The sequence below is a fragment of the Arvicanthis niloticus genome, chromosome 24 (assembly GCF_011762505.2).
Source record: "Arvicanthis niloticus isolate mArvNil1 chromosome 24, mArvNil1.pat.X, whole genome shotgun sequence".
Taxonomy (NCBI): domain Eukaryota; kingdom Metazoa; phylum Chordata; class Mammalia; order Rodentia; family Muridae; genus Arvicanthis; species Arvicanthis niloticus.
In genome coordinates, this window is record NC_133432.1 from 25,722,111 (window position 1) to 25,745,466 (window position 23,356).

At 48.1% G+C, this 23,356-nt stretch overlaps 1 protein-coding gene across 4 annotated transcripts in view; it reads right to left on the reverse strand.

The window, feature by feature from the left end:
* The window catches only part of Hip1 (huntingtin interacting protein 1), a 130,032-nt gene that overhangs the window by 49,281 nt on the left and 57,395 nt on the right, over window positions 1-23,356 (reverse strand). For 3 of the 4 annotated variants that reach the window (XM_076923174.1, XM_076923177.1, XM_076923175.1), the window contains exon 2: window positions 86-149. In XM_076923174.1, coding sequence (XP_076779289.1) covers window positions 86-149 — 64 coding nt within the window. Of the gene's footprint in view, window positions 1-85; window positions 150-5,383; window positions 5,605-23,356 lie in introns of those variants that run through there. The other variant, XM_076923176.1, reaches the window with a different exon arrangement.

The following is a 23,356-nucleotide window of genomic DNA, read 5'->3' on the forward strand; positions in this document are numbered from 1 at the left end:
GCAAGAAGCCTCCTCCTGACCTCAGTTCCCACCATTTGACCCCCTTCCAGAGTAGGCCTCCCGAGGATCCAGGCCAAAAGGATATTCCTGGCATGTTTTTCCTTCACAGCCACTTCCTGCGTATTAATGGCCTTATTGACGCTGACCGTCTGCAAAAACAAGATGGGGGAGGGGAAGAAGAGGATGAAATAAATAGTCTCTGAGAGTTACTGAGACCCTCCCCCCCTTCCTCCTCTCCAACACCCCACTCCTCCAATGACCCTTGGTCTTGTCGAGGGCCAAGAGACCATCCAGGGCCCTCTAGATCCTCCTGAGTAGGCAGCTTGGGGGAGGGGGCGCAGAGGTGGGCAGCACTCCCAGACCAGCTGTCCCAAGCTGTCCCAAGGGAGCAGGCTTTGCTGCCTGGCATTGGCTGTGCCCAGCTGCTGTACCCGCCTGCTACTCGCTGGCTTGGCACAACAGCGTGGTAATTAAGGGGCCACACAAAGGAAAGGCTTCTTCACCCCCGGGGAAACATTATTCCTCAGAATACAAGAGGAAGAGAGGCTGATGTCAGGGAGCCACTGTGGCCTGAGCCCAGCCAGCCACCCCTCTGCCACTTCTAAACCCTTCCCACCTGGGGCTAGCAAGATAAATCAGCAAGTAAAGATGCTAGCCCAGCAACCCTGACAACTGGAGTATCCTTCCCAGGACCCCCTAGGAAGATAGAATGAGACAGCCCAATCCATAAAGATGTCCCCTGATCTTCATGGCAAGAACCTTCCCCCATATAATGAACAAAACTTCCACGGGGTTTCTGACTCCCCATTCACTCTTGGCCATCTTCCAACTTGAGGATAAATCTCTTTTCCTTCTTTAATTACACAGAAAATCATGAAACTACTCCTTTCCCGCTGTTTTCAAAAGTCACGACTCTCCTGTTAATTTTAATATAGTCACGTGAATAACGTGCACAGGTGCTAATCATGTCACCTGGGTTATTTTGTTGTTGTGGAAAAATTTTTAAGCGATGTATTATCTTTTTGAACTTTCGTGTACGCACGGGTGATTAGGGGTATGGAAGCCAGGGGTGTTGGAGCTAGGGTTGTGAGCCGCCTGATGTGGGCGCTGGGAACTGAACTCAGGTCGCTGCAAGAACACTGTGTGCTCTTAACTGCTGAGCCACCTTGTTTGTTTTCTTCTAAAAAGTTATTATTATTATTATTACTATTATGACATTTACTTATTTTGTACATCATGGAGGTGGACTGTAACCTCTTGTTTTACTTTTTACTGATCTGCCTGCCTTCACCTTCCAATGCAGGGATTAAAGGCGATCACCACTACCGCCAGGTGCTTACTGTTAGATTTTTTGGGGGCAAAGTCTCACTAATCCACTTTCTATCCCAGATTGATGTAAGCCCCGCTCCGGTCTCAGCCTCCTAGAGCAGACGGGATGGCAGGTATGTACCATCAGGTCTAGCTCTACATATTTTGTAGGAACTGGTGTTTTTATTTCTAAGGGTTAGATTTCCAGGAGCAAGAGTACGTAGTCTGCAATGTTTTGTTTGGAGCTGAAGAGATGGCTCAGTGGTTAAGAGCACTGTCTGTTCTTATAGTGGACCCAGGTTCAATTCTCAGTGCCCACGTAGTATCTTACAACCATCTGTGACTCTAGTTCTGAGGGATCTGATGGCCTTTTCTGTCTCTGTGGGTACCAAGCACATACACAATGCACAGACACACACGCAGACAAAACATCCATACACGTAAAAGGTTTTTTTTTTTTACTCAATTATGTATTTTTTTAAGCCCTTTCATTATAGAAACGCTGAAACATATATAAATACATCCCGGACTGGCCGGCTTCAAATTTGGTATGTAGCCAGGAAGGACCCTGACCTTCTGATCCTCCTGCCTCTATCTCCTGATTGTCCCCTGTTACTAATTTATAATGTCGCTGGGACCCCAGTCTTCATGCATGACCAGGCAAGTGCGCTACTAACTGAGCTACACCCAAGCACCCTGAAACTTCACTTTCAAAAGTGGGTGAGCCGGGCGGTGGTGGCGCACGCCTTTAATCCCAGCACTTGGGAGGCAGAGGCAGGCGGATTTCTGAGTTCAAGGCCAGCCTGGTCTACAGAGTGAGTTCCAGGACAGCCAGGACTAAACAGAGAAACCCTGTCTCGAAAAAAAACCAAACCCCCCCCCCAAAAAAAAGTGGGTGATACAGTGGTAGGTGGTGCCTTATCTGTAATCCTAATACTTTGGAAGTCAAGGCAGAAGGATTCCTTGATCTTCAGAGCCATCCTCAGCTCCCTAGGTCAGCCTGGGCTACACAGGACCTCGCCTCAAAAGGAATAAACTAAAAGCCTATGGTGGGTGGACTTCTTGCTACTGCCACCTGTAGATCTTGTATTCAGCTATCACTAAGCACTGACCCCTCATTCCCTGAAGCAAATCAATGCCAGGCTCTAGATCACGTCACCTGTCAATCACTACTCTGGCTGACAGAGACTAGTTAAAGCTAGAAGAGGGCCCCACTGTGTGGGAGAGGATCATAGATATTAGGACAGTGTGACTAGATATTAGGACAGTGTGACTAGATATTAGGACAGTGTGACTAGCGCTGGAGACACACAGAAGGCTCTCGAGCAAGGCAGGGGCCTGCTGCCAATGAGATGTTTTCTGGTTCTAGCACAGGGTATGGGGAAGAAGCCATGTTTTAGTGATATCTCTCAATCCTGAGACAAAGGGTAGATTATAGCTCAGGGTTTGAGGGTACAGTCCATCATGGCGGGGAAGGCACGGGAGAAGGAGCATGAAGTGGCTGGTCACACTGTATCAGTCAGGATCAGAGAAAGATGGATGTGGCCCACATTCAGAATGGGTTTTCCCATCTAGTTTAACACATTCCAGAAACTCCCTCATAGACAGGTGCAAGGGCTTGTCTCGGGTGATTCCGAGCCCTGCCACACTGACAACAGATATTAACTACTGGGCTAGCAAGATGGCTCAGTGGGTTAAATATACATGGTAGGAAAGAAATTACTCTGAAAAAATGGATCTGTGACCTTCACACATGTACCCTCATATTTCAATGCCGCCACACACACACACAGAGTAAATAAATGTAAAATGAAAATACCGTCATAAGTCCCTTGGGGGACTTGTAAGGCCTCCCCAGGCTAAACTGTTACCCCATATCCTCTCCTGTAGCTGGGATCACACACGGGATGGGGGTGGAGGAGTGGGGGAGTTGGGTTACGCTCACAAGAGCTCATTCAGTGTTGACAGTGTACCTGATATCGCCCCGGCAATAGTCACCAGTGTGGAGGTGCCTATGAATCAAAGACCTGGCTATGGCTCTTGGCTATAGAACAGCTTCTATAACCAACATGGCCTTTCAGGACTCTGAGGTACGAGGCAGGTCTGAGCTTCAACATTCTCCAGTTTTGGGGTTTGCTGAGACAGAGTCTCATTTGTCCCAGGCTGGCCTTAAAATCACTACGTAGCAGAGGATGACCTTGAACTTCTGATCTTTCTGCCTCCACCTTCTGAGGGCTGGGATTATAGGTGTGCACCACCATGCTCTGTGTATGTGGTGCTATGAACGGAACCCACAGCCCTCGAGCATACTAGACTAGCAGTCTACAGACTGAGCTTATCCCCACTCCCCTCCCGGCCGTTCTGAGATGGGATCTCACTAGTTCAGGGTGGTCTGGGACTCACAGTCCTCCAGCTCCAGTCTTCTCAGTGCTAGGATTAACAGGTATGTGCTCCCATGTATGGCTCATATTGGGCTTTAAAAGCAAACTGTGATGTGAGCAGGCTTGGAGGGGCTGGCCTGGAATCCCAGCCACTGGAAAAAGTTAAAGCAGAAAGATGATTTATGGGCCTACCTGGGCTACAGAGTGAGTTCAAGGCCCAGCTAGGCAAGGCTACGCCTTGTCATAAAAGAAGGGGGATGGGGGCAGATCTGGGTCACCCAGAGCCCTCAGGATACCAGTCACCTTTCTATGTCTGGGGCAGATGTTCCATTGAGACGACTTTGCCCAGATAACATCCTCATATCTTGTTCTACACCATACAAGCTCCTATATTCGTACATATTGCAAACACTACATTCTGGAGCTGGTGCGACAAATCAGCAGGAAAAGGTGCTCGTTGCTGAGCCTGGCAATCTGGATCCAACCCGCAGAACCCACACAGTAGACTTGTGCATATGGTCCTCAATTCCACATGCACACCTAGGCATGTGCAGGTCCACACCTGCATAAATAACTGTCACTTTAAAAGACCCAAAGATGACATTTTACCGCATTTTGGTATAATGCCCCTCCCAGTTCTGGTTTAGAAATAGGTCTCACGTAGCTCAGGCTGTACTAGGATATACTATGCCATCCAGGCTAGCCTCCTACATCAGCCTCCCAAGGCCAGGGGTAGAAATGTACACCACCACGCGCAGGTGCTGTATGTACTTAGCAATTGCCTTTTTTCAATAAAGACTAAAATTCAAGCCAGGTGGTGGTGGGCACATGACTTTAATCCCAGCACTTAAGAGGAGAAGCAGGTGAATCTCTGCATTCAAGGCTGGGCTGGTCTACAGAGCAAGTTCCAGGACAGCCAGGGCTACACAGAGAAACCCTGTCTCGAAAAACTGAAGAAGAAAAAGAAGAGGAGGAGGAGGAGGGAGAGGAGGAGGAGGAGGAGGAGGAGGAGGAGGAGGAGGAGGAGGAGAAGAAGAAGAAGAAGAAGAAGAAGAAGAAGAAGAAGAAGAAGAAGAAGAAGAAGAAGAAGAAGAAGAAGAAGAAGAAAAAGAAGAAGAAATAATAATCCGAGGGGCTGAGGAAGACATGTCACTCAGTAAAGTTCCTGCCATACAAGCATGAACCCCAAGTTCAGTCCAGGGAACCCACATAAAATCCAAGTGTGACACACAGAGGCAGAGACAGACAGATCCCTACAGCTCACTGGGCAGATGAGCTCCAGGCTCGGGGAAAGACCCTGTCTAGAAATAAAGCAAGCTGGAGAACAAGCAAGGAAGACACTTGAAGTTGACTTCTGGCTTCCACACGCACACAGACACGTCTGTCCATCACACGGTCATGCGCACACGCACACACACACATGCGCACACATCACCGTGAACATATGACACACATCCAGAATGTAAGCTCTGGCGTGTCCTTCCACATGGCTCTACACCCGCTAAGGCAGGATGGGACGGAGTCCCCAGCCTCAATGCTGCCTGCTTCCGCACACCACTCAGTTGCTACCCAGACTCTGAGAGAAATCATTCGGTCCGGACAGATCCGGTTCTTCTGCAAGGGGGTGCAAGTGCGAGTAGAGGGTGGGGGTGCTCCCAGGGCAGGGGGTGGAAGTTGGGGGCTCTGTGTCTCACCTCTGGAGGGGGGTCTAGGTTCGAGAACATCCTTTGAGAACACTCTGTTCTCTTTATTCCGCTGGAGTCACACGGGACCTACGGCCAGCAGTGGCTCTCCTGAAAGAACAGCATTGTGCAGCACTTCCTGGCCCAGCTGGCCCCTGTGTCCCCAGCTGGTCCCCAAGAGCCAATTATCAGCAGGCACTGAAGGAAGGGAGGCTTTCTCTCTCCACTTCTCTGCCTCCCCCTCCAGCTCTCTCTGTTTACAGACTCCCTCCAGGCAGATCAGCCTGGCTGTGACCAATGGGAAGTTTTGGGGCCTTGCTACTGGACAGAGCAGGCCGTGAAGCCTGGGCTGGCTTGCAGAGCAACTGGGCATTGTCCAGTCACGCACACAGCTCTGGGCTGCGGCCCAGCCTTTGGGCTACCAAGGCCAGGCTAGTTTTAAAGGTTCCATAGCAGGAGTAGGCAGAGAGGCTTGGGATGCAGCCCTGAGGCAAGGGACCAACGGAAGACCACCTGCTGAGGCCAGAGAGAACACCCAAGAAAAAGGCAGGGAAGAAGGGGACAGGAAACAAAATAGAAGACATACAACAAAAAAGGCTCTACTCAGTGGTAGAGCCCCTGCCTAGAATCCCCCAGTGAGGGGCTGGGGGCGTGGCTCAGTGGTAGAGCACCTGCCTAGAATCCCCCAGTGAGGGGCTGGGGGTGTGGCTCAGTGGTAGAGCCCCTGCCTAGAATCCCCCAGTGAGGGGCTGGGGGCGTGGCTCAGTGGTAGAGCCCCTGCCTAGAATCCCCAGTGAGAAGCTGGGGGCGTGGCTCAGCGGTAGAGCCCCTGCCTAGAATCCCCCAGTGAGGGGCTGGGGGCGTGGCTCAGTGGTAGAGCCCCTGCCTAGAATTCCCCAGTGAGGGGCGGGGGGCGTGGCTCAGCGGTAGAGCCCCTGCCTAGAATCATCTGGTAGAGGACTGGAGGCTGGCTCAGTGACACAGTGCCTGTTTTGCATAAAGGAGACCCTCAGTTCAATTTTCATATCACACAAAAATAAGAAGAGGGGCTGGAGAGTGGGTCAGTGGTTAGGAGCCTGGTTGCTCTTCTCCTAGCATCTATATGGTGACTCACAATTGTCTCAAACTTCAGTTCCAGGGGACCTGATGCCCTCTTCTGGCCTCTACAGGCATCAGGCACATACATGGTACACAGACATGCACACAAGCAAAACACCACATACATTAAAACGAAGAAGAAGAAAGAACTTATTTGTGCTCCCTTAAACTTTTTTGTTTTCTTTTTCCTTCTTTCCATTTCCTTTCCCATTCTTCTCTTCCTCTCCCCTTTCCTGCTCTGGTTTCCTGGGCTTGCTTCTTTTTAACAGGAAACACTCAGCAACTCCACAGCAAAACAGGAGTCCAGCTAGAGATAAGTAGCAGGGGAGTGTGAGCCAGTGGTGGCCGTATGTGAGCAGGATGTTTCTGAAGAATCCTGCAGTATGGGGCCACATACATTCAGGGCAGGTTTTCAAGCCCCACTGCAATTAATCTAGACACTCCAGGCCTCACAGACAGGCCGGGAAGCAAGTGCGCCTTCTGGGTGATTCTAGATCCTGTTGACAGTGTTAGCCACCAGACCATCTGTCTGGAGCAGTAACCCCAATGTCTCCATCATCGTGACCCTCACCACCCCCCAGAAGCCCCTCTGCTGCCGGGCCCCTCACAGTCTGTTGTGCTATGACAAATGTCCACACAGAGTTTATGTGTGAAAGCACTGGCCACCAGGTGGTGGCGCTGTTTGGGAAGGTCGTGGGACCCTTGAGAGGTGGAGTCTCTCTCTGAAGAAAGAGGGTCGCCGGGCGATGGTGGCGCACGCCTTTAATCCCAGCACTTGGGAGGCAGAGGCAGGCGGATTTCTGAGTTCGAGGCCAGCCTGGTCTACAGAGTGAGTTCCAGGACAGCCAGGGCTATACAGAGAAACCCTGTCTCGAAAAACCAAAAAAAAAAAAAAAAAAAAAAAAAAAAAAAAAGAAAAGAAAGAAAAGAAAGAGGGTCAGTGGGGGAGGGCCTTGAGCCTCTCTAACTGGGCTCCATTTGCTTTCTGATTGTGAATACAATGTGCTCAGTAGGGCTTCTGCTCCCAGCAAGCCTCCCCTGCCGGCTGGCCTAGCTTTTCCACTGTGGTGGAATGTGCTAGAAAAAACCCTTTCTCCTTTAAGTTGCTTTTGTTAATCAATCTCTCTCTCTCTCTCTTTCCTCTTTCTTTCTTTCATAGCAACAGAAAAAGGAACCATCAGAAATGTAAACCATTCTCCTTCCTGAAGCTAATCTGTTTGAATGCAGAAAGACAGTATCTTCCTGGAGGAAGTGGGTCACTGGGTGCTGGGGGTCAAACCTTGATAGCCTGGCTCTGCTTTCGATCTGATCTCTCTGCTTCCTGGTCCACAGAGAAAGGGAGTCTTGACCACAAGTTCCTGCCATTGTGAACTCAGTTAAGCCTTCCCCCCCATCAAGGTAGACTAACTTCTCAAACTGTGAGCTAAAATAAACCACTCCACCCTAAGTGACATGTTCAGGATTTGGTGACAGTGGCAGACAGGTAAGGAACAGCCCAAGATAAAGTTTTCCATACTTCGGGCAGTATCCCTTGCCAGGGCTTCTGTGGGAAATGTTCCGATGGACAGGGCTGGGCGGAGTCTGCCCTCAAACCATTATGTTGCCCAACAGCTCCTCAGTAACCTCATCATGCCCTCTGCCACGCCCTCTGCCACGCCCCATTTCCACAGTTGGTGGGAGCTTTGCTTCTTGCTCCTCTAGTAAGAACCCACTGCAGCGTCACACCAACAATTTTTATAAAACAAAGTAGGTAAAGGGCTGAGATGGGCAGTATCAGGATCCCGGCATCTGTCACGGAACTGATTCATTAGTGACCCGTCTGTCCCATGACTGAGTCAGGAAGTACTTGCTGCAAGCCCAGCAATGCTAGGGCCCATCACTTCTCCCTCCCAAACATCCTCCACCTTCCTAACTCTTGTTCTAATTCCACAACAGGCATTCCTACCTCAGTGCTCAGTGGTAGAGCCCCTGCCTAGAATCCCCCAGGGAGGGGCGGGGGGCGTGACTAGGCAGTGGAGCATTTGCTTGGTATGGTTCCACCCTCAGCACCACAAAGAAGAGAAAAAAATCTAACTTTTCCTACCAGCAGACGGTTAGCCAATTTTGACCCAGTAAGAGTCAAAAGGACAAAGTTTGTCAGACAACCAAGAATGAGAACCCAGTGAAGGCAATGCAAACTTGAACAGCTTCCTCACGAATTGACCTATTGTCTTCAAGGATGCAGTCTGTGCTGGTTGCTCACATACCGTCTGCCCCTAGGTTTCCTTGCTGAGAGTCCTGTGTAAGAACATGCCCTCGCACACACAGACCGACCGACCCCAGTGTGCGGCAGACAGAAGTGTTGCATTCACTGCAGGCAGCCAGTGTTTAGGAAGTCAGAACAAAACCATCAGGTAGAAGCCAGGTGACCTGGCTCCCATTTAAAGTATTACAGGACAGGCGCTATGCAGGGAGGGGACATTCCAGAGCCCTAAACTCCAGCCCCCACCCTCCCTTACCCACATCAGGTAGTCCTGTCATGTGCTACACCAGTCACATACTACAAAGCACAAGCTCCTAAGGTCTCCTCAGTGCTGAAAGTAGAAGAATGTCTGTGATGATTAAAATCTGAAATGTCCCCCTCACTCCCCACCCCCTGCTGAGGATGCTATTTTGGGAGACTATTTTGAGGTCCAGCTAAGGGAAGCAGGATTTAAGGGCAAGCCTTTGGGGTTATAGCTAGCCCCCTCCCCGCCCCCACAACCCCTTCTCCTCCCCTCTTAAAGCCTGTGTGCTTCCTGGTCAGCCAGGATGTGAAGAGCCCCACTGATGTGGGCTCCGACATGACAGCTCAAATCATACTCTCTCTCTCATGTTTCTGTGTAGTATTTTGGTTACAGTTGAGGCAAAACTAATACAGACTGTCACGTGTGCAAATAGTCCTCACTTCAGTTGCTAGTCCCAAAGCTGGCTTCCCTGCATCTTAACTCTGCTCTCCTCCTTCCCACAAAATTCATCTGGTCTGAGACGGGGACACCCCACACGTCACACTGTCTTTTATTATTTTGTTCTGGCCTTGACACTGCTAAGTAGTTCAGCCCATCCTATCTGGTACCTGATACGGCAATAACGACCTGAACTCTTGAGCCTCCCAATGCTTCTGCCTCCAGAGTAACCGGGATTATTAGCATGTCCCATCATGCTCGGCTTAAAGCAGGACTTCAGATCAAACCCGGAGCTATGCAGTGCCGGACAAGTGCTCTTCCCACAGACCCACACCACCAAACCGGCACCACAGTCTGCAACCCTTGATTCTCCTGCCTCAACTTCTACATTAGCTGGAGTTACAAGTACATACCACCACGCCACAGAAAGAGTACCTTAATGGTTTTAAAGATTTATTTTATGTGTATGAGTATGCTGTCTTCAGACACACCAGAAGAGGGCATCAAATCTCATTACAGATGGTTGTGAGCCACCATGTGGTTGCTGGGTATTGAACTCAGGACCTCTGGAAGAGCAGACAGTGCTCCTAACCACCACCGAGCCATCTCTCCAGCCCTTTTTATTTTTCTTTTTTAAAGTAAATGTAACTTTTCTTCAGGGAGAATAGGAATTGACACGAAGCACAAATGAAGAGATTATTCACTTTACAAAGGAGACTGCCATCACATGCCTTTAAATAGCGATCTCCGTCAGTACATTTAAAATTGGGATGTGTTTACAGAAGTGTGATTTACACAAAACCACATCTGTTACATAATGCTCAGAAAGAGCTTCTTTCCCATGTAGCCCCTAACTAAAGAGCCAGCCCAGCTCAGATGGTCACCTACCTTCCAAAGGTACCCAACACCACTCACCCAATACAAAGAATAACCCCAATCTTGCTAAGTCTTTAGGGGGCAACGCAAGTCTCTGGTCTCCTTCAAACTTGGAGAAACAGTTCCAAATTCTTTCTGTATTCAGCACACATTTCTTTAATATGTGCAATGCTTATTTTTGCTTCTTTGAGATATGGTCATTTAACATGGATCACTCTGACTTGAACTTACTATGTAGCCCAGGCTGGCCTATTCCTCCTGCTTCAGTCTCCTGAGTGCTGGGATGATAGGCATATGTCACCATAACTATTTTGAGCAGAGGTGACACAATTGGACTAATTTCTCTATCACTTGTTGTTTGAGACATGATCTCATGCATCCCAGGCTAGCCTTGAACTCACAATGTAGCATAGGATGAATTTTAACTTCTGGTTCACCTGCTTCTACCTCCAGAGTAGTGGGATTAAAGGCATGTGTCATTGGGCCTGGTTTTGCGCAGTGCAGGGGGACTGAACCCAGGGCTTTGTGCATGCTAGGCAAACATTCTACAGACTGATCCCCCAGCCCTGGTGTCATATTTCTAAGGATTCCTCTGGCTACAGCTCCTCTGGCTACAGAAACAAGTTCTCAAGTAGGGACCAAATGATATAGTATCTTAGGGGAGGGAGGCAGGAGACTGGTGATCATGCCCTGGGTTCACAGTTTATTTGCTCATCTGCTTGTTCTTTTCTGCACTCGGGGCTGAACCCAGGGATTACGTGAATGCTGTTGAAATTTACTTTTACATGTGGATATAGTGTGTATATGTATACCTTTTCACATGTGTCTGTGCGTGCGTGTATGTGTACGTGTGCGTGTGCGTGTGTAGGTAGAAGGTGACATTATCTCCCTCAGTCACACTCCCTCTTCGTATTTTGACATAAGGTCTCTCCTTTGAACTCAGAACTTGGCAGTATATGCCTCATCATCGGGCTGGCCAGCTTGCTCCAGGAATCCTGTCTCTGCCTTCCCCAGGCTGGGATTACAGGGTTTTACCTAGTTCCTGGGAGAGCCAAACTTTGACTCCCATGCTTGCTCAGCAAGCATTTTATTGGCCGAGCTGTCTCCTCAGTCTAGAATTTATTTTTACGGTAGACCTGACATTGGATTTGTGATGGGATGTTCCGTGGATGCTGGCTGAGAGGGAGGAAGGAGTCAAAAATGACACAGTGAATATCTTCCAGAGGAAACAGAGGGACCAAATTACTACTAACAAGACAGAGAGATGGGTGTGGTGGCATATGTGTGCAATTCCAGTGCTCAAGGGCCCAGGGCAGGAGAATCTCAAGTTCAATGCCAGCATGAGCTATACAGAGACGGTGGGATCAGTCTAAGCAACATAATGAGACTCAGTCCCCAAAATAAACGAACACAATGGAGAGAATGCTGGGAAAAGTTTGAGGAACTGGGGGCTTGTTTTCAGGCATGTTATTAGATATGCACTGTAAATGAGCAACCTGTCAGATATGCACACGGCACTCACTATAAACAACCTGTCAGATATGCACACGGCACTATAAATGAGCAACCTAGGCAAGGATTCTACTAACTGACCTACATACCTACCACAGGGTTTCTTTGTTATAAATGGAGAAATGAACAGGTAGGATATGCCATATAAGGAAGTTAGAAGAGTTCCAGGGGGGCTGAGGGCATGGCTCAGTGGTAGAGCCCCTGCCTAGAATCCCCCAATGAGGGAATGGGGGCATGGCTCAGTGGTAGAGCCCCTGCCTAGAATCCCCCAGTGAGGGGCTGGGGGCGTGGCTCAAATGAGAGCACCTGACTAGTGTCCTTGAAGGGTTTGTTGTCAGTCTGACACAATCTAGAGCTATCTGAGATTGATATATTGATATATTGATATATTGATAGAACAATTGAAGAAATGTCTCCATAAGACTGGCCTATAGGAGGACTGGAGAGATAGCTAGCAGTTAAGAGCACTGACTGCTCTTCCAGAGGTCCTGAGTTCAATTCCCAGCAGCCACATGGTGGCTCACAACCATTTGTAATGGGATCCGATGTCCTCTTCTGGTGTATCTAAAGAGAATGACAGTGTACATTAAATAAAAAAGACTGGCTTACAGGCAAGCCTGTGGGACATTTTCTTCATTAGTGATCTCGTGGGAGGGCCCAGCATATTGTGAACGGTGCTACACCTGATGCAGGTGGCCTGAGGTGGATGATCAAGCCAATAAGCATTGTTCCTTCATGAATTCTGCCTCCGTTTCTACCTTGAGTTCTTACTCTGGTTCCCTTCTGTGTTGGAGTGTGACCTGAGAGTTGTAAGAGAAATATTTTCATCCCCAAGTTGCTTTGGTTGTGGTTGTTTTTAATCACAGCAACAGAAACCCTAAGACAGAAATTGGTACCAGGAATTGGGTATTCTTGGGACAGACCCGATTGTGTTTTGGAAGGGTTGTGGAGAAACTCTGGAACTCTGTGCTAGAAAAGCCACTGAGTGTTTGGAGCTTAATGAACTGGTTGCTTTGGGAACCTATAAGATAATGCCGAGGACAATGTAGATAAGGGTGGCCTGGCTTGTTACGTTTCAGAGGGAACTTTGAAAGTCCCTTAAAGACCCTACTAAGACTGTGAAGAATAAGTCCACTCTGATCAGCCAGAGCCAAGATATCTGCTGTAATTAACAAGGAAGCATTAAGTGAAACCTTTGCTTTGCTTGGACAATTAATACTGAGCAGCCAGGGCTGAAGAATCAGCTGGCATTAAGATGAGACCAATATCACTGAGGTGAAATCTGGGATTATTGCCTCAGGGTTAGCACACAGAAGCTGTGGTCGAGCGGGGCCCAGGCTCTTATGCTAGCAGCCAAACTTAGAAATGTGTAAACATCTCTCGGTGATACTGTACTGGTTTTGAACACAGAAAGGAGCCAATGAAGAACACCTGAGATTTAGCACCATGAGACATCAAGAGAGGTCAAAAGAAGTCAACAGTGAATGCAGCCCCCGTTGAAGCCCCAGGATTGAAGGGGTCTTGGAGAGACCTTGAGGCTTGGTACAGTATGACAGGATCAGAGTTCCTGAAGAGAGCTCAGGAAAGGATGGATACTGGTGAGAATGCTGCCCAGCCATATCCCCAGTATTTTGGAGATGCTAGTACCATGGGATGACTACCCAGGACATCAGCAGGTATACCATGGAGCTAGTTTGATCCCACCAGACAAGTTGAGTATGCTGTAGATGGCAGAACTAAAGAGGCAGAGCCGCTCAAGCCCCGTAGAGCCCAGAAGATCATGAGTGAGTCCCAGAAGCCCAACACTGAGTTTTACACTGTTAGACTTCCAGTTTGCTCTGCTTTGACTGTGCCCCAGATCTTCCCTTTTGAAACAAGATGTAACTTATTCTTTTATTTCACAGTAGCCCACAACTGTAAGACTTTGGAAGAAAGACTTTGAAGTTTGTAAGAGACTTTGGATATTCTAAGACTGAACTAGTATTTGGATTTTTAAAGACTATGGGACTTTTAAAGTTACTTATGTTGTATATTTTTGATACCACTATTAATGAGAGCTTGAGGATAAAAAGAGAAAGAAAGGTTATAACTGCATAGTGATGTGTTTGTGTGTGTCCGGTTGACACAAACAATTGCATGTCAACTGTCTTTTTTTTTTTTTTTTTTTTTTTTTTTTTTTTTTTTTCTTTCCTTTTTTGGTTTTTCAAGACAGGGTTTCTCTGTGTAGCTCTGGCTGTCCTGGAACTCACTCTGTAGACCAGGCTGGCCTCGAACTCAAAAATCCACCTGTCTCTGCTTCCCAAGTGCTGGGATTAAAGGTATGAGCCACTGTTGGCTCATGTCAACTGTCTGGTCCCCTCCCTGAGGTTGGGGGTGGGGAGCAGGAAGCACAAAGAGAAGGTGAGAGTCCTGTGCAGGTGCCATTGGATGAAGGAAGTGACATCAGCCTGAGCCCTGCCCCTCTGCCACAGCCCTGTTCCTCCCCAGGCCTTGTGTCTTCCCTCCAGTCAATTTGTCTATCTCTCCTTTATTCTGTGTTTAGCTTTTAAATCCTTGGGCCAGACAGATCAATACTGGAACATATTCAGTCCCTTTAGGACTCTTCCTCCTCTTTGAGGAGAGCTTGAAGAAGAAGAGACACGAGTTTAAAGAGATGGCTCAGTGGTTAAGAATGCGGGTTGCTCTTCCAGGGTCCCCGATGACCTGTAACTCCAGTGCCCACTCTTCTGACCTCCATGGGAACCAGGCCCATGCACATGCATACATGCAAGCAAAAAGCCAATACACATAACATAAAAGAGAGACAAAACTGCCTGCTGCTTGCTTTGGGGAAGACAGGAAGACAGTTCTACAGGGGGATGGGGGGGGGGGGGCAATGGCCTGTAGTGAGTGTATACTAGCCTAGCACGTGTGAAGTCCTGGGTTTGATTCCCAGCACACACACAATCTTCTTTTAACCCAACCTACCTGTGATAGAACCCGGATTCAAGCTTACCCATTAGTTCATGTAGCATGTGTACCAACACTGGGTCTAAGTCTAATGAACAGATAGGGAAACTGAGGCCCAGAATGGTTCAGTAACGTTTCTGGCTGGTTAACATGTCTGGTATGAGGGTTAATCTTCATTGACAACTTGAGTGGATTTAATTTTTGTAATTTTTAAAAATAAATAAATAAATAAATAAATTTATTTATTTATTATTTTGGATTTTCCAGGTAGGGTTTCTCTGTGTAGCCCTTGATGTTCTGGACTCACTTTGTAGACCAGGCTAGCCTCAAACTTAGAGACATACTGCCTCTGCCACCCAAGTGCTGAGATTAATGGTATATGCCAACATGACTGGCCCTAATTTTTTAAATTCTTCTCTCAAATATTACATCCTGACCACAATTTCCTCTTCCTCCCCTCTCTCCAGCCTCCCTGCCCCCTGCACCTCTCCTTTCTCCCCAGACCCACCTCCCTCCATTTTGCAGAGAAAAACAGTCCTTCCAGAAACATTAGCCAAAGCATAACAAGCTACAAAAAGACCAGGTGTATACCAGCACATCAAGGCTGGATAAGGCGACCCAGTAGGAAGAAAAGGGTCCCACAAATAGATTTTTAAATCACTATGAAATATTCCTCTGGGCATGTCTGTGAGGCAACATCTACATTGGTTAGAATTGAGGTGGGAAGACAAGACCGTCCCTGGATGTGGTTGGCTCCATCCCATGGTCTGGGGCTCCCATCTGAACTAAAAGGAGACAGTGAGCTGAGCACCAGTACCCCCCACCCCTGTCTCTGCTTCCTGACTGCGATGCAATGTGAGCAGCCGCCTCACTCCTGCCGCCATGCTTTCCCCGCCATGATGGACTGTGAGGTACAATAAACCATCCTTGTCTAAGCTCCTCTGTCAGGAATGTTATCCCAGCAAAGGTTAACAAATATACCTCCGTGCTGAGATGACCCAGCTTGTAAACAGCAGGGTCATAATCTGAACCTAGATCTCTACAGAGCACCAAGTCCAGCCATCCTATCTACATCATCCTGGCTACTTAGTTCTTCTTAGCTTAACACACACCTAGAATAGCTTGGGAAGAAGGAACCTCAGTAAAAGAACTGCCTCCATCAGACTGGCCTACGGGTATGTCTGTGAGACATTTTCTTGGTTGATGATTGACATGGGAAGGCCCAGCCCACTGATGGTAAGTGGGTCAAGACAAGCAGGCCTGACTTTATAAGAAAACAAATGGGGGGGGGTGGGGGGAGGAGGTAGAGGAGGTGGGACTGGAGAGATGGCTCAGCAGTTAAGAGCACTGGCTGCTCTTCCAGAGATCCTGAGTTCAATTCCCAGCACCCACATAGTGATTCACAACTTTTTGTAACTCAAGTTTCAGGGGATCCAATATCCTCTTCTGGGCCCCTTTGGGCAGCAGGTGAGCATGTACCCAAAACACCCATACAGATACAATTAAATCAAAAATAAAAATAAAGAAGAGGCAAACCAGCCGGTAGGCAATGCTCCTTTGTGGCCGTTGCTTCCGTTCCTGCTTTCAAGTGCCTGCCTTGAGTTCCTGTCGTAGCTTCTCTCTATGGTGGACTGTAACTTACAAGATGAAGAAACCTAGCTGCTTTTTAGTCTTGGTGTTTACCACCACAGCAGCAGAAAGCAAACTAGAATATGAGGCAAGGCCAGCAGTCTTTTCCCCAGATCAGACACACGCCAAGCCCCCAGTTTGGGGACCAACCTAACCAGGCAACAGAAGTGCAGGCCTCACTGTATTAGGTCAGAAGCTAAAAGTGTTTATTGGCCCACATGCCCAACATCCCAGCACTGGGGAGGTAGAGGCAGGGGACTAGGAGTTCAAGGCCACCCCCAGCTATACAGGGAGTTCAAATGCAGATCTCAAAAGAGAGACTGGAAAGAGCTGGGGAAATAGCTCAGTTTGTAAAGCATGAGGACCAAGCTTAATCCTCAGAATTCATTTTTAAAATATGGGGTGGTGGCACATTTGTAATCCTGGCACTGAGGAAATGGAGGAGGCGGATCCCGGGGACTCCCTGGTGAGCTAGTTTGGAGAGCTCAACCCCAGTGAAAGGCCATGTCTCAAGGAAGCGGGGTGGATGATGCCTGAGGAATGTCACCTGTGGCTGTCCTCTCGCTTCCACACACATGGGCCAGAGTATCCACAGACATACAAGCTTGTGTATACAGAAAGAACAGGAGAAAAAGTGAACCAGTAATACAGGGCACAGGCATCCCCAGCAGGTGACAGACTGTCACACCAACAGGGCAGGAGCAGATTGGATCCTCCCTGTTCTGACAGACGGTCAGCATAAGCTGGGGAGAATGTTCTAGAATTTTCTTGAGGTGGGGTGGGGGAGGGGAGTTGCTAATTTGGGAGAAGGATTTCATCAGTTTCAGGGTTGAGATCTGACTTCCTCAAAGTAAAGCCACCAAGAACTCTCACTTCTGTCTCCAGGGCCAAGGGGACCACTTCCTTAGGGGAGGGAGAGAAAGAGCCAGGAGAAGGGTAGGGATGAGGCAGGCACTCCACAGAGCCTGGGCAGGCAACCCCCACCCAGACTTCCCGGAGGGTAGGTCTGCTGGCTATCAGCTCCAGTGGCAACCCCACCAGATCCATCTTTTGCCCTCTCCCCTCCCTGCCTCCCTGCTGCTTCTCACAGAGTCTCATATAGTTCCAGCTGGCCTCAAACTCACCGGACACTTTCCAAGCTCTGGACACAGGTGTGCACCACCATGTCCACTTTCATGCGGTGTTAGGGACAGAACCCATGGCCTCATACATGCTAGCCAAGCAACCAACCATTCTGCCAACCATGCTACATGCCCAGCTCAGAACAATCTTATCTTACTAAAGCATAGTTCTGGCAGGATGGCTCAATGGGGAAAGGGGATTCCAGCCAAATCTTGATGACATGAGTTTGATCCCCAGGGCCCACATGATCGAAGGAGAGAACTGACTCCCTCAAGTTGTCCTTAGACCTCTGGGCACAACCACACACATGTGCACAAAATAAATAAAGGCGTAATTATCACAATGTGTGAAGCACTGTTCCAACATTAGCACAGGCTATGTCTCTGTTAAGTGTCCCTCACCGGCTCTTTATTGAAGGTTTGATTCCCAGCCTATACAATATCGTTTTGTTTTTTAATACTGGAATTTGAAACAATGGCTCTGTACGTATTGGCACTGTACCATCAAGCTGTATAGCTAGATCTCCTTAACTCTTTGCAAATCCTGACTTTTTTCAGACAGCATCTCATGTAGCCCAGGCTAGCCTTGAACTCATTGGCAGGAAAAAAGAGGCAAGATCTTTCAGTAAGTAATGAAGTCATAAGAGTTCTGCCCTTGTACATCTCTCTTTTCCAGAGATTGGGGCGGGGGTACCCTGAGAAAACACCGGATATAGAATGGGCCCCTACTAGACACCTTATCTGCTGCCTCTGTGATCTTAGACTTAAATCAGCCTCTAGAACTGTGAAAGGCAACCTTCTATGACTTATAAATCAATCCATCTTGAGCGTTTTGTCATAGTAGTGAGAATGGACCAAGACTAAGGAGAAACCCTAGATTATAAAGTTACAGGGCAAAGTACAGGAGACTGCTCCTGTGCCTTCGATACTCAGCTCAAGAGAGATCAATAAAAACAATTCTTTTTTAATATTTATTTATTTTGTATGTGTGTGCGCGCCAAAAAACGCAGGTATGAAGGTCAGAGGACAACCTAGGGAACACGATCCTCTACTTCCTCCATCTGGGTTTTCAGGACAGAACTCAAGTGGTCAGGCTTAGTGACAAATATCTTGCCCACTGAACCATCTCCCTAGCCCAACAAAAAGAATTCTTTTCTCTTTTTGAGCCAGGGTCTCACTACCACACCTGCCTGACACACCTTTAAAAGATGAATGTATTTTATTTCTTGTGTGTGTGTGTGAGCATTTGCATGTATGTTATGTGAGGCCAGAGGACATTGGGCCCCTTGGAACTAGAGTTACAGATGGTTGTGAGCCGCCGTGTGGGTGCTGGGAACCGAACCCAAGTCCTCTGGAGGAGCAGCCAGTGCTTGTAACTGTTGAGTTACCATCTTACCAAGCCCCCAGTTAAAAGAATTCTGAGAAACTGAAACCTTGCACCGGAAAGGTAAGAGTAGTTAGTTAAGAGTGCTTTCTGGGAGGCCAGGTGGGGGCGGCGCACGCCTTTAATCCCAGCACTTGGGAGGCAGAGGCAGGCGGATTTCTGAGTTCCAAGCCAGCCTGGTCTACAGAGTGAGTTCCATGACAGCCAGGACTACACAGAGAAACCCTGTCTCGAAAAACTAAAAAAAAAAAAAAAAAAAAAAAAAAAAAAAAAAAAAAAAAAAAAAAAAGAGTGCTTTCTGGGCAAGCGTGAGGACTTACATTCTAGTCTCCTGCACCTTTATAATAAAAGAAAGAGGGAAAGGCTGGGTGCAGCTGTGTGCATGCACACCAGCAACTCCAGTGCAGGGGACGGAGACAGAAGAAGGGAGAGGACAAGGAGCTAAGAGGACAGATGAGGCTTGCTCGCCAGCCAGCCAAATTGGCACAGGTGAGCTCCAGATTCAGTGAGAAAGCCTTAGGTAATATATCAGAACATAATAAGGAAATAGACATCTGAGATCTCTCACTGATCCACATTTGAATACACAGACTCACAGACACACATGACACAGAGACACACACATACAGGCACATACGTGCATACGCATACACACACACACACACACACACACACACATGAGCTGAAGCCATGTGGTCCGAGCCCTTGAAATATCAAGAAGTGACTTGTAACTGTGCATGGTAGCGTGTACCTGTAATTCCAGCACTGAAGAGGCCGAGGCAGGAGGAGTTCCGGTTTGATGCCAGCCTGAACTATCCAGTGAGACCCTGTCTTAAGCAGCAATAAATGAAGAAACTGTCTTTGGCAGATGCAGGAAGATCCCACAGCAACAGAGAGACATGTGTTCGCAGAAGACGTAGGACAGAATGTCATATCACCAGTTGGATATACTAGAGGAGCCTCTGACTTTTTACCAAGTACCTGCTTTGTGCTAGGCACTGATTTAAATGGCTTTACAGATTCTGGTGAGAGGACTCATCAGTCCGGGACGGTTCTGTAACCACAACAGGGAAAGGCCCCAGCGCTTGAGAATTACAGGCAGGGGATTAAGAGTTTACAGTCACCCTTGGCTATACAGTGAGTTTGAGGCCAGCCTCGGTTACACAACAGACCCTTCCTCAAAAACAAGCAAAGAAACAAGAGCTGGCAAGATGGCTCAGCAGGTAAAGGTGCTGATGACTTGAATTTGATTCCCTAGAGAGAGAGAGAGTTATCTCACAAGTTGCCCTCTAACCTCCAAGGCATGAACACCCCCCACACCATACAGTTCCTCATGCTGTGGTGATCCCCAGCTATAAAATTATTATTATAAAATTATTTTCATTGCTTCTTCATAACTGTAATTTTGCCACTGTCATGAATCATAGTATAAATATCTAATATTTCTGATGGTCTTAGGTGACCCCTGTGAAAGGGTCATTCGACCCTCAAAGGGGATGCAACCCATAGGTTAAAACCACTACTCCACACAAACATTTCACCCACATGATAATAATAAATCACGTTCTCATTTTTTTTTTTAAAGTGTGTGCCAGCTATGATGGCACATGCCTTTAATCTGAGCACTTAGGAGGCAGAGGTAGGCAGATCTCTGTGAACAAGGCCAACCTGGTCTACATATGAAGTTCCAGGCTAGCCAGAGTGACTGAGATCTAGTCTAAAGAAGAAATGGGGGACACAGTAGAAGAAAAGAAAGAAGGAAGTACAGAGGAAGGGAGAAAAAAAAGTACGTGCGTGCGTGCATGCGTGCATGCGTGTGTGTGTGTGTGTGTGTGTGTGTGTGTGTGTGTGTGTGTGTGTGTGTTGGGTGCAAGACCTGATTCTGCCGTTCGCCTGGGACCCTCAGCTTCACTTTCTTGAATGCTAGTTTTTCCATCTATAAAACAGCTACCTGTTCCTGCCCTACCTCCCTGGCAGGTATGAAAATGCTTCGTGCACTTTCATGCTGAGCATTTACACAAATACAAACTGTTCTGTGCATCCACGCTCTTGTGAGGATGGATACTGTTGTCTGCTCCCCAGCTACCAGCACGCAGCTTGCTCTCTGCATGGTCAAGGCAGGCGCCATCATCTGGCCCCAACAGCATCCACACTTCACCCCCACGTTCATCACTCAATGGCTTCCCTGAAGGCAGACGTCTGACGTCATCAAATATCCACTAGTGGCATCAGGTGGTCAGTCAATCTGCTGTCTGCACTCACTCGTATCCTAATTCAGAGAGATAACGAGACCTGGGAAAACTGGCTCCCAGAGCTGTCAACTAACACAGATGAGGCTCCGATTTTCCGGCCAATCAAGGAGCTGAAGGGTTATGGGGAGAATTAGTCACCTCAGGGTCCAGGCTTTGGGGTATCACATTGTCACAAGAAACACCAGGTAAAAATATTTCCTATTACAGGTGTAGCTTGGCATGGTGGCATGTGCCCATAATCCCAAGCACTTGGGAGGCCGAGGAAGGAGGGTTGGGAGTTCCAAGTCAGTCTCAACTATAAAGTTATAAATTATAAAGTTATAAGTGATAATCAATCTGAATTCAGGAAAAACTAAACAACCAGAGGGCATAGCTCAACACTTGCCCAGAATCCCCCAGTGAAAGGCTGGGGGCGTGGCTCGTGGTAGAGCCCCTGCCTAGAATCCCCCAGGGAGGGGCTGGGGCGTGGCTCAGTGGGAGAGTACCTGCCTAGAATCCTCCAGTGAGGGGCTGGGGGCGTGGCTCAGTGGTAGAGCCCCTGCCTAGAATCCCCCAGTGAGGGGCTGGGGGCGTGGCTCAGTGGTAGAGCCCCTGCCTAGAATCCCCCAGTGAGGGGCTGGGGCGTGACTCAGTGGGAGAGTATCTGTCTAGAATCCCAGTGAGAGACTTGAAACAAGTCTAGGCTACATTTGTTTAGCATTTGCAAGGTTCTGAGTTCCATCCCCAGCATTTCAAAAAAGTAAATCAGTAAAATAATTTCCAATGATGGACAACTGTTTTTTATTTTATTTTATTTTTTTTCTCATTTTATGCCTTGTTTTGTTTGAGACAAGGTCTTTCTGTATAGCTCTGGCTGTCTAAGAACTCACTGAATAGACCAGGCTGGCTTTGAACTATCCACCTGCTGTGTCTCCCTAGTGCTGGGATTAAAGGTATGCATCACCAAACCCAGTTACCCTGATTCTTTTAAAAATGTCAGGAGCAATCTGTACTGGTTGGTTTTATGTCCACTTGACAATAAGCCAGTCAGCAGCACCCCTCCATGGCCTCTGCATCAGCCCCTGCCTCCAGGTTCCTGTTCTGTTTGAGTTCCTGTCCTGACTTCCTTTGGTGATGAATAGTGATACAGAAGTCTAAGCCAAATAAATTCTTTCTTCCCAACTTGCTTCAGTCATAGTGTTTTATCACAACAAGAATAACCCTTGGATACAATCCAAGTACAATTCTTCAGAACATATGCAAAAGTGCTTGCCTCTATGCCTGACAACTTGAGTCCCCGTGGGACCCACATGGTAGAAGGAGAGGTGACTGACTCTTGCAAGTTTTTCCCCTCACCCTATATATAGATATATGTATATGTGTGCAAACATTCATATATATGCAAATGTATTTAATTTTTTTTAACAGTCATTCAGGGAGTCGGGTGAACTTTATAACCTGGCTTTTCTCATTCAACAAAGACCACCACAGGGGTCAAACCCTCAAGGCTAGTAATGAAGGGTTCTGTCAGGAATGTGGCTGGAATAATGGGCGGGGGAAGGGGGGTCAACTCTGAAACTCTAGACCACCATAGTGAGGCTTCATACCAAAGATGGGGGTAGGAAAGGCCAGAACAGAAAGCAACCCAGGCCTCCTGTGGGAACGGGAAGCAGGCGCCAAGTGCCCAGGGTTGGAGAGGTTCTCTTGGCGACACAACCCAGGGTCTGTGTTCCTCACAAAGAATCGGGGACAATGGCTTCTGGGCTGGGCACTGGGCTGCTCAATGATTAATGAGAATCAAATATCACTTTTGTTTATACTCCAAGCTAAAAGCGGGGAGAGGCCATCAATACCCAGCCTCTGCTTACAGTTCCCTAGAGCGTCTCCAGTCCCTACAGGCTGGGCGCCATAATTGACATTTAAGGCCTTCCTGGCCTGGCCACAACTAACCAGCCAGCTATTTCCTGATCTCCAGTCTCCAAACCCAGCCTCACCCAGTGGGCTCTGCCCATTCCTCTGCCAAAGGGCAATACCTTTCATTGCTCTGGAAGAACCAGCTCTACCCAGCCCTCCAGAGACAGCCAGGGCTTTTAATTTTAATTCCTGTGTGCATGTGCGTGCGTGCGTGTGTGTGTGTGTGTGTGTGTGTGTGTGTGTGTGTGTGTGTGTGTAAAGGCCACCTTGGATGTGCTTGTCCTCAGGAACTGTCCAGTTTGCTTATGTGTGTATGCACGTGTGTGTGTGTGTTTGTGTGTTTTCGA